Source organism: Lycium barbarum, chromosome 7, assembly GCF_019175385.1.
Source record: "Lycium barbarum isolate Lr01 chromosome 7, ASM1917538v2, whole genome shotgun sequence".
NCBI lineage: Eukaryota > Viridiplantae > Streptophyta > Magnoliopsida > Solanales > Solanaceae > Lycium > Lycium barbarum.
Window position 1 is genome coordinate 101,969,383 of NC_083343.1, and position 12,392 is coordinate 101,981,774.

At 34.4% G+C, this 12,392-nt stretch overlaps 2 protein-coding genes across 2 annotated transcripts; both read left to right on the forward strand.

The window, feature by feature from the left end:
* Positions 1-4,053: 4,053 nt before the first annotated feature.
* Positions 4,054-6,846, forward strand: LOC132601669 (uncharacterized). The gene is made up of 3 exons (XM_060314742.1): positions 4,054-5,661; positions 5,871-6,022; positions 6,824-6,846. Exons 1-3 carry the CDS (start codon positions 4,079-4,081, stop codon positions 6,844-6,846), a joined length of 1,758 nt encoding a protein of 585 aa, XP_060170725.1. The 5' UTR covers positions 4,054-4,078.
* On the forward strand, positions 6,781-9,207 carry LOC132602362 (uncharacterized). The gene is made up of 3 exons (XM_060315241.1): positions 6,781-6,945; positions 8,004-8,218; positions 8,829-9,207. The coding sequence occupies exons 1-3, from the start codon at positions 6,936-6,938 to the stop codon at positions 8,928-8,930; spliced, it is 327 nt and encodes a 108-aa protein (XP_060171224.1). The 5' UTR covers positions 6,781-6,935; the 3' UTR covers positions 8,931-9,207.
* Positions 9,208-12,392: the final 3,185 nt, after the last annotated feature.

Genomic DNA, 12,392 nt, shown 5'->3' on the forward strand with positions numbered 1-12,392 from the left:
AGATGATTTCTTTGTTGTTCTTAATATAAACTTTTTGGGTTATTCCCCCCTTGTTCATCCCTTTATCATGGTTACTAACCTAATTTCTTATTTTCCTCATTGAAGTACAAATGGGTCTTTACTAATTTCTTATATTCCTCATTGATGTACAAATGGGTCTCTACTATGAATCTTGGAAATGGGTTCCTAAAGGATAGATAAAATTGTAACTTGACCTAGCTAGTGACTTATAATAATGTCACGAGCTATGAATGGAAATTAATTGAACATGTTGCATTGCGAAAGTGAATCTAGAGATAGAATAAATTCCCATATCTACCTTATCAACTCGAAGTCTTTTATAAGAATCCTAATGGTAAATTCTATCCTTGGACCTCATGGGTGTCTCCAAGCTCTTTCGTGTGGGTTACGATATGGTGATCGAGTTGAAGAATCAACAGATGTTCGTGGCACCCACTAGGCCATGAGGTAGGTTATGACATCCCTTTCGGTAGACTCCAGTTAGTTTCCCATATTCGTGTATTAGAAATAACGGAGAATGCATGTCTAGGAATTGGAGATTTGGGATGGAATCCTATGATGGTATTGATGTGCGATTGTGTGTTCGAGCTTGTGGCCTGTAGATTATTTAGGATGTATGATGTGGCTTTCTTGGAATTCGGTGGATTTTATGTGACTTGGGAATAGTGGGTGATACCTATTTTCTGTGTCTAATGATGAGAATTCTCGTAATATGTGATTATTTGTGTCATGCCATTAATAGTGAATCTAATTGATAAATGGAAGGTTAAAATGCACCAACGAGTATGACTGAGTTCTAGATTGAGTTGTGATGAATGATTGTGAGTGTAGGGTGAGATTACTTGTTCTAAGCTAATAGGCTGGTTTGGGAAAGTGGTAATAATGTATATCGATTTGATTAACCTGCTGTGTGTTTGGGACTAGCCATCCCATTGTGTTGTGATTTGATTGTTCTATTGTGCCGGCTTGATGCCATGAGTTGTTGATAAATATTGGATTTTGTTATCTTTTTTATTATGATATTATTGGCATACCCACTGTTGGTAATTGTGATTCAGATATATTTTTGGCATAGCCACTGTTGGTATTTGTGATTCAGATATATTATTAGCATACCACTGTTGGTATTTGTGATTCGGATATATTGTTAGCATACTCACTGTTGGTTTTATGATTTGGATATATTGTTGGCATACCCGATTGTTGGTACTTGTGATATTGATCAGACTGTTGATGTTGACCTATGCATTGCACGCATTCTCATCAATTCATGATACATTGTCGATATCCTGATTATAAGTGATACAACTCTTTTACTTGAGTGACATGAGATGATCGATGTCCGATATTCATCCCGGAATCATTGATTGAGTAAAGTTGATTGATAAAACTCTTTTACTTGAGTGACGTGAGATGGCCGATATCCTATGTTAGTTCCGGAATCGTTGATAGTGCATGGACTCCGCGGGTCCTCCAGAGTGGTGCTGATGATAACCCCCCGTGGGTAAAGATCCAAGGTCCTGTCTGTCTGTCTGTTGGGCAAAGATTCCGAACGGGTGGCACTTAGACTTCGCGAGTCACGCTGGATTGTTATACCGAGACGTCGATATTTTCGTCCAGAGTACATGTGTACAAAGCATTTGCATGGCATCGCATTGCATTCATATACTATTGCCTTGCATTGCATTATGATTTAATTTTGAGATGTTTAGTGTTGTACTTGTGATGTTGTATTCAGACTTGATATATTCAGACTTGACACATTTTGGATTAGATATTTTACTTAGGCAATGACGTGTACTTGTATCCGGATTTATTGATTGAACTTGTTGAAGTACCCCATAGACCGTCCATAAGATTAGTTATATGTGTGGTCTCTATGTGATGTGTAGTTATATGTTTGGTCTCTGTGTGATGCAGGATAACGGGTGTCTTAATGATGAGTTAACTACTAGACTAAAACGAATGATTTAATGATATGTGAGTTGCGAGATTGTTGTGAGATTGACTGATGATTATTGGGGTGAAGTTAATGATTAAAAGGTATTGATGTACATTGTGTGGTAGATAGACATATGACTTGATTGGGTTGTTTTTTATCTGTGAATTCTTTTACTGATATGTGTTTCTAACCATTGTCGGCCTATGATACTTACTCAGTACGTGTGGATTGTATTGATATTGCACTTGCTACACCCTTTTTGGGGGTGTAGATTGTTTCAGGTGGCTGATTGTGATGTGTACGGAAATGCGCGTTGCCTATCTGGAAGGCCTCCCCCCACTTCATTCCGGGACAGAGGTTGAGTCTTAGAATATAGTGGAAATCAGAATTCATTTAGTCGCTCTTGTACTAGTCTAGACCAGGTCATGGGAAATTGGATCGAGTCAGTAATCATTTATTTGTTGTGATGATATGAACACTTGAGCTTATTATATATATATATATATATATATATATATATATATATATATATATATATATATATATATTATGAAGTTCCGCTGTATTTCTAAATATCTACTGGTTTAAATGAATCGCCCTTATTACTTGATGCGTTATTAAATAAGAGGGTTGGCCTACCAAGGTGAGAAGGGTATGTGCCCGTGCGGTCCTAAAATGAGTCGTGACACGAAATTCACTAGCAATAGGAGTCAAATCTGCACCACAAAAAGTGCAGCGAGTGTAGTCTGAATACGGAAAACATGTGTACTCAGTATGTCTCATAAACCGACAATAACAAAAAGTAGTGACCAATTATAATTCTTAGAGAGCCACTTGGTACAATGCAAACTTTGTGTATTTGTGTGTATATATAGATAGATTTGAGCTACGATAATATCATTATTGGAGCAAACTTTATTCGTGGGTATGAATATGACTAATTTTCACAAAGTTCATGGGAAAAATCGAACTTTCTTAGATTTTATAAGATAAATATTTTATTTTATGTAGCAGAGTGTAATTACCGGATAATAACTCGCTGACGTATCAAAACTCGATATCCGAAATTTAACTCCATCAGTAATTTATATATTTCTGAACAATTCACTATATAGTTTAGTGATTTTTTTTTCTTGTAATTTTACTATTATATTGGGTGAAACTCAATGACAAAACAGATTTAAGATACAACTTATAGAAAATTTCTTCAATGTTTGTTATAACAAAGCATACAAAAATGCTCATCCACATGACATGAAAAAATCACATTTAAGCCTTAATTTTTCTCGAGCCCTTAATTTTCCTATAGATGAATATTTCTATCCAAATCTATGAAAAAATTAAATACTATTATAATGTAATCTTTAGATTTTACAAATCATCAGTTATTTGACCTCTAGAGGAAAAAAGTTAGTCGCCTTAATTTTGAAATACAGGGAGGTGACAGCTGTAGTTTGGTCATATCCAGTCAAGTCCTACTAAGTGATCTTTAGTTATTTTCCTATTTAAGTGATCTATATCGAATTTTATTTTTCTTTGCAGAGCAAATGAAGCACTAGGGTCCCTTTCTCATTCTTACTCATATTATAAGTATGTGTTCTTTCTCTTTTATTTATATCTTTTACATGTTGTTTATCTTTTGTTCATAGATGTTTAGTTGAGTACGTGTTTATGTATTAAGACGATGATACAATGTGAAAATCCCACATTTAAAAGATAGACATATGTACTTCGAAGTCAGTTTGCTTTATCAGAAATTATTAATGTTTTCCATCAAAAGACACACCTTGATAGTGGAGATATTATCATGCTTCCTTTGTTTCTTTGTCTTGTTAAATGATCTACTTCTTAAATGTCCTTTAATAAATTAAATTATTTATATATCTTGTTGCATAGATGATTTCATTTCCTTGTTTTACCAATCGAGTGTTGTTTATTCTTTTAATGGTTCTAGAATGATTTGATTATTTCCCTTTTGTTGATATTAAGGTAATAAAAAGAAAAAATTCTCCTTGTAAAGAATCCATTTTAGATCGTATAAAATTCAATGATAATCTTGTGATTAATGAACTTGTTCATGCAGGATTTATTTTCTTTAGTATCCACCGATAAAACATGGATGAAGCTCCAAACAGTGACATGAATATTGATTATCATGGAACTCAGGGTCTTCTCTCTACTATGCCAATGCACATCGGCTTTAATATTGATGAAGATATAGGCATTTCAGAATTATTTAAACTTCTTCAAGAGGATCCAATGAACATTGCTCCTAGCACTTCAAAAGAAAATGTTGCTCTAAATCATCAACATTCTGACATTTCAGAATTACCTAGTCTTAATTTTCAAGAGGATCATGAAACTCAGGGTCTTCTCTCTACTATGCCATTGAACAGTGAATTGAATATTGATGAAGATATAGACATTTTAGAATTATTTAAACTTCTTCAAGAGGATCCCATGAACATTGTTCCTAGCACTTCAATAGAAAATGCCGCTCCAAATCATCAACATTCTGACATTTCAGAATCACCTAGTCTTAATTTTCAAGAGCAGCCCCCTAGCATTTCGATAGAAAATGTTGCTTCAAATGATCCAAATCCTGACATGTCACAATTACCTAATGATTTTTTTCTTAAAGAGAAGCCCTTGACCACAAACACTATTCCTAGCAGTTCATCAACAGAAGAGGGTGATAAGAATTCTTCTTCAAGAACAACTTATCAGAACACCCTTGATAAGGATGATAACTATTCATTGTTTTATATTTATTCCATGGGAGTAACCATGCTGCGACAAGAAGGAGGAAGAAGAAAAGAAGACCCTATTCCTATCGAAGGTGACATTAATATTTCAAGTAGGAGGGAGCAAGACAATTCTAGAACAAATGCCATGATTCTCCAACAACCTATGCTAAAAATTCCAGTTTTGGAGAAATTAGAAAAGGAGTCCATGAAACAAAAGTTAACTGTTGATCATCCTCTGGTAATATCAACAAATACTAGGAAAGAGAAAGAAAACTCTCAAACCAATGACTTGATGATCCTCAAGCCACCTATTTCCAGAACTCCGTGTTTAGAGAATTTAGAAACAGATTCTATGAAGCCAAAATTCACCATTGATGATCATTCTTTTGGGTCAAGTACTAGGAGGGAGCAAGAAAATCCTAGGACCAATGCCATGATCCTTAGCCCTCCCATTCCAAAAAGTCCAATGCTGATAGAGAAAGAAAGTGACTTCATGAAGTCAAAGCTTACCATTGATAGTCAATTTGGAATTTCAACAAGTAGGAGGGTCGGGGAGCAAGAAAATCCTAAGAACAATGGCCTAATCCTCCAACAACTCGTGTCTAATATTCCAATTTTAGAGAAATTCGAACGTGAATTCAACAAGCCAAAGCTCACATTTGATCATCCATTTGGAACTTCAACAAGCAAAAAGGTCGAGGTGAAAGAAAATCTTAAGACTGATGGCTTGATGCTCCAACAACAACCTATGCCAAATATTCCAACTTTGGAGAAATTAGAAAGTGACTTAATGAAGCGTAAGACGATGCCTGGTCATACTATTGCGAGGAAGGATGAGCAGAGAATTGAAAGTGGTGGCTTTAAGAGTACTGATAACTCTTCTACGAAAGAAGATGAGATCCACACTGGAGTTGTGAATTCCTTGGACATTGAACTTCAACAAAAGACAAGGTTAGTTCTATCTCCCCTTTAATTTTCAAAATATATATTGTATTGATATGCCAACTATTTGTATTGGGACATTCTAACTATTTCTCAATCAGCTCTTGGATGCAATATAAAAATTCACCAGCTCATTAATTTTACATGTCATAGAATACATTTAACCAACTGTATATTCAATTAAGTAAAACTTGTCTCTTGCCATTTTGGTTAAGCAGTTCCAATGGTGGTCCTATAAGAAGATTACCTAATAAGACAAGCTCAAGATACCAACCATTTGGGGGACAAACTCCAAACAAGCAAGGATCAAACAGGCATGTTTTGTATCTTTTATTGTTCAAATTAGCTTCCCTTTTCATTGTTGATTCATGTAAAACAGTAGTAATATTGTATGTCCATTATTCAATTGGAGCCAAAAATCATGCAAGTAGTAATATTGTATCTCCTATCATTCAATTAGACCCAAAACTCGTGACATTAGTAAACATAGATTTATAAAGTTTTTCAACCATCGTACATATTTTTTGTGAGTATATGCGATACTAGAAGTCTATAATTTATATACTATCCGGATAAGCAAGATATGGGTGTGTTGTTTGGTTGGTTATCTCAAAGAAAACAAGCTTCTATAAAATAAGGAAACCAATTTCCTTAATGAAAGTAAGGAAAACATATTCCATAAATGACATTCCAAGTTCGTTGTGGTATCCCCATCCAACGCCCCCAACTGCCACCCTTTGACCATCCCACCCTCCACCCCACAGCCGAACCCCCACCCCATTCCATTTCCATAGTACTTTGCTAGATTATATATAAATGCTCTTGGTATATTAATATTTTTCCTACTGACCGTAAACTAGAAAATAATTAAGAAACCAACTTATTTTTCCCGAAAACATTTTGCTAGAAAAAAAAAATCCTTCATACCAAACAAACCATAATGACTGATCATTCTAGCTACTTGTATTTTGTCTTATATAATCCGTCATCCATGACTCTCATTTTTAGTAGTGACTGTGTACCTAATGGTTCAAACTTTTCACATCACTGTGATGAATAGTTGCATTCATCATGATAATAGCTCTCTTTACATTGCCAAAAGCATGTACATTAATTAATTTCAAGAACAGCTCTCAATATAACTCATTCTCGTCTTGTTAATATTTGCCAGGGAAGTTCCTGAAAACAGTTTAGAGTCAACCTTCAACAAACCACAAGGCACAGAAGAGAGAATTATCTGTGATATTGGTGCAGCATGGAAAAACCATCTCAATCAGATTAAAATGAAGACAGGTATTGTACATATTTTACTTTAGGGGTGTGGTTAGTATTACAAAATTTATATTCTAGGAATTGTTTTTCCTAAGTATACGATTTTTGTTATTATGGTATGGCGGATATCATTTTCTAAGAAAAGCAATTTCTATCAAAAGAAGAAAAACAACTTCCTTCGTGATATATGAACGTAAGTCATTTCATTCGAACTATCTTGTCTCTTACATTCTTATCACTTTCTCCAATTAGCACTTAGGCATTATTATTAATGTTTAGTAATCCCTTTGGGAAAATATATATGACATTTTCGCTTTTTGAGATTCAAACTATGTAAACCTTGATCAGCATTTTAAAATATTTATTTTCACTGAATTGGCATGAGAATAATTGCAGCTTATGGTACTTTTGGTATAGTTTTGGAATATCTACATTTTAATTTTTAAATAATGAATTGATGTAAAACAATTTATCTTTATGGATTAGTCAACTTTGCTCTTGGGAAGCGAAAAGTGTCACTTAAGTTGGGACGGAGGGAATACTAAATAATTTATCAAAACACTCCGATTTTGCTAATTGCATTACTCACTTTGTCTTAATTTATGTGTCACAATCCAAAATTCGAGAGTCAAATTTCTTAATTTTGACTATGGTTCGGACATCAACTCTTTAAGTTTTTTAAAATAACATTTATATATTTGAAAGCTATGTAAGAAATACTACAACTCACAATGCTTATAAATTCTTAATATTTAAAAGGCATATAAAAAAATCATGGTAAAAAACCCCCCTTGACTCGGGTAATTCGAGAGCTGCCACATAAGTTGGGAAAAATATTTGTCTTTCACTAACTAAACATGCGAAAATATTTTTAGGAAAATATTCCGAAAAACATCTTTTTGGAAGATACGTTCCCTAGAAATGATTTGTCTTGTACCAAACACAGTATATATATTCCATTGGTTGGATGTTATTTCTTTCTTTTCTTCTTTGTCTTCCTTCGCTTAATCCAAACAAATAACTATTACAGTAATTTGAAAATGCTCACATTATTTTTTCTTCAATGTATTGGAATATAGGAATTGGTAGTGCTATTGCTGGCTCCTCGTATCATAGATGTATGCTCTTGAACTGCAAGGAATGGAAGTCAGATTCCTCTCAAGTTGCTGAAATTGAGAAGCAAAACTGTAATGATGAAGAATCTTTGGTTGGAGGAAGAAGTTCAAAGACAATTAACCATTCAACTCGGGACTTCCAACGTTCTCCTGCTAATACTCATGAGATTACAAACAAGGTAATGCTGCTCATTTTTTTTTAGAATCACGTTACTATCAAAAGTAAGTGATTATTCTAGACAGCCCGAATGCTCAAAAAGTAGGGCTAACTGTCGTTTTCCCAAATGTCATGATAAAAGTGTTAATCACTATCAAAAGATGTAGTCCGACCTGTTGCAATTATAATTTAGGTCATGCATATGCTTTGATAGTGGTTGATCTAGGATTTATACGTACGCCATAATTTCTAGGTTGAAAATTAAAATTAGTATTATATAACCCTCGCTATTTTCTTTCTCACGCGCACATATTATATGCAACCATATAGATAAGGTTTGAGTCAGATGGATTCTATCAAACCTACCTCGACTTCTATATCCAATCTCCACTGACTTTGATCAATTAGAAAATACTTGATATATGTAGTGCAACTATATCCAATAACATTTTCCCCACCTAAACCTAATCTTTACAACAATAGAGAAGTGAATGTGCAGCCATGCATCACAAATCCTATTACTTGTGCTATCTCATCTAACGTAATGTACTATAACATGCTTGCTTGATAAATACTTTTGATTTTGCTAAAGAAGTGTACTTACACATTTAATTCCGTTTTTGGGTTAAAAGCTCAAAGGCATTGCAGGTGGACAAAATTCCAATAAAGAAACTCAAGTGCTTGGTTGTGCTAATCAAGAAGTTACATTGGGGAGCACCGATAGTGAGAAATGAAGATGTTTTTTGGGGTGAAAAGCTTCAATGTTGAAGGCATTCACTTCAACTAGACAAAGGATCCACTTATTTGAGAGATATTCTTACACCTTGAGGATATTTTATTTATTATGGAAATAGATATGCATTTATGGTGCGTGGGAACATGATGTCAAAAACTAGTCTTGCTATAAGGCACAAAATACTTCTACAGAGTGTCTTGTTATTTTGGATATTCAATAATTAGCTTTTATGTACAATGTTTTATTTCCTTAATTTGGTTTTGATCCTTGAATTAATCTTTGAGTATACTTGGCATTCAGTTAAATTTAACGTGACATTTTAATTAGCCCATTCATCAACAGAAGCTTAATGGGGGTACACTGACGCTGAGGAATAAAACTTTAGAAAGACATTATTGACTTGTGAAGAATTTTGAACAGAAAGCAATGACTTGGTGATGTGGATTATGGCAAAACAAGTATGAGAAATGGGTAAACCATGACTATTTCCAACGTGAAGTTGGTCTCCCTGATAAAATGGATTTTGGGTCTAACTCACACTCCAAAAATTATCTCAAAGGAGGATATATATATTTAATCTACTAGATGTTGTATATTTTTCAAGTGGGGAGTGATATGATGAGTAGCTCCGGTGTGGGAATGCCACTTCTATGTAAATGGACTCGGAGCATGATGCCCGTTGTATGATTGATATGATAATATTGATATCATTAATAGCATGTGGTACAATGATGGTTTGTTCCATTGCAAATCTTACAATGCGCATGACCATCACTAGAATGACAAGATAATTTCTCATTGTAATTAAGAGGGTGTATTTTGAAAAGCACGCTGACATCTTCCATTCCTAGACTGCTACCGTGACCATGACAAAAAGTTGAAACAGACTGTTTGTCACTATTTATTCTCTATGCAACATTGGCAACAGAGACATTTGAAGGATCCAAAGCTAGTTTCCAGAGAAGACAAGTTGTTCAAGGGAGAGCAATAATAAATTCGTGGTTTAATGTAATTAGACATGTAAGTTCGAGAAAGTCAAAAGTGTCACAAGCCAAAAATCAAAGTCATGATGACACTTATTTTCCAACCAATAGGTAAGAATCCCAAAAACTCAAATACAACAAAGTAAATAAGCGGAAGAAATAAGAGATAAGCCGAATATCCAAATACTAAGTCTTTTAAATAGAAAATGCAGAAAAACGTCATCCAAATCAAAATACACCCAAGATTAGTATCATAAGTACAAAAGCCTTTAATATGAATAATTACAAGTTTGAAACTGCAAACACATTGTTCGAATACTAAAGAAAAGGCAGAATGCTAAAAATGACAGGAGGAGGAGTGTTGCGGAACAGCTAGCAGCACACCACAATCTCCGAAACAAGCTCAACACGAGCTCACTCAACCTTCTGAAATCCACCAGTACTAGTAGTCGAATCTGCACCACAAAAAGTGCAGCAAGTGTAGTTTGAGTGCGGAAAACACATGTACTCAGTATGTCTCATAAACCGGAAACAACAAAAAAGTAGTTACCAATTATTATTCTTAGAGAGCCACTTGGCACAATGCAAACTTTGTGTATATACAGATAGATTTGAGTAACAACAATATCATTTTTGTAGCAAACTTTATTCATAGGTGTGCATATGACTAATTATCACGAAGTTAATGAGCAAAATTGGACTTTCTTAGATTTTACAAGATAAAATATTTTACTTTATGCAGTGGAATGTAATTACAGGATGACAACTCGCTGCCGTGTCATAATCCGATATCATAAATTTGACTTTGACATTAATTTGTATATTTCTTGCAATTCACTGCATAATTTAGTAATAATTTTATAATTTTACTATTATATGGGTGAAACTCAATGACAAAACAAGAATTAAGACACAACTTACAGAAGAAAATGTTGCTCCAAATCATCAAGATTTTGACATTTTAGATTTTCCTAATTTTAATTTTAAGAGCAGCCCATGAACACTAACTTTATTCCTAGCATTCCGATTGAAAATGTTTCTCTAAATCATCCAAATCCTGAAATTTCACAATTACCTAATGATTTTTTCCATAAAAGCGGCCCATGACCACAAACAATTATTCGTAGCAGTTCATCAACAAAAGAAGGTGATAAGAATTCTTCTTCAAGAACAACTTATCAGATCACCCTTAATAAAGGTGATGACTATTCATTGTTTTATATTTATTCCATGGGAGTAACCATGTTGCGAGACGGAAGAGGAAAAAGCAAAGAAGACCCTATTCTTATTGAAGGTGACATTAATGCTAGAACCAATGCCATGATTCTCCAACAACCTATGCTAAATTTTTTAGTTTTGGAGAAATTACAAAGGGAGTCCATGAAACAAAAGCTTACCATTGATCATCTTATGGGAATTTCAACAAATACTAGGAAAGAGCAAAACAACCCTCAAACCAACGAATTGATGATCCTCAAACCACCTACGCCAAGAACTACTTTTACTTTATATCATCGAATAATAAGGAATTTCATGTTAGAAATCATGATTTAGGATGAGAAAATTTGGGGGTTCTAGCCTTAGGTTGAAATTGGGGTTTTCTTGATGATTGGAAGCCAATCCATGATTAGTTTTGCATGATTTCTTGATTTTAGACTACTTAGGCCAAGGGTAAACTAATTTTAAACTAAAATTCCTGTTTTCCCTTTGGATTCGGGTTTGGCTATTTTTGGTTAGTTTTTCCGTTCTGATTAGAGGTATAAAAATATGGGTGTCTTCCGACTCGCATGTCAGAAGCACTTCACAAAGGAAATATGTCGGCTGAGGGTTCGTGGCTCCCGCTCGACTTTCGCGGTAGGTTATAGTTTATTTCTTTAGACTCCGATTGGAGTGTGTATTTATCCTATAAATTATTAGGGCTATTTGGTGTGATGGGGGTCCCACCTTAATGATTACGATGAGCACTTGGGTAGGTACCAGTGTAAATGATGTTTTGGGTAATTAGAGGAAAGGAAGTGTATTATGACGGGGATTGCATGTCGAGCCTTCGGGCATTGGTTAGGGTGATAAATCCACTTATGTTGGTATGGTTGCTACTTTTATGGGCTATGATAGCAATGTTTTTTTGTACTTACTATAATTTATTTGTTTTACCTCATCGCTCTTCATCTCGTATGAACTATTAAAAGATAACTATTTCAGACATATGCCTTGATGCATAAAATTGCATGATGTTGAACATCCAATCTTTAACTTTATAACATTGATGGCATAATTTACTATGCATGTTGCCCTCATTTTATCCTTGTTGTTGCCCTCATTTTATCCTTGTTATGTGCTCTTTAACTGAATTGTGGGAAGATGGAGAATACAAGATGGTATAAAGGATAGGGATAAAGGTAGTTATTACTCTCATAGTTCAGCGGTAAAGTCGGGCGGTATAATGTGTTTCTCATAGTTCGGTGGTATAGTCGAGC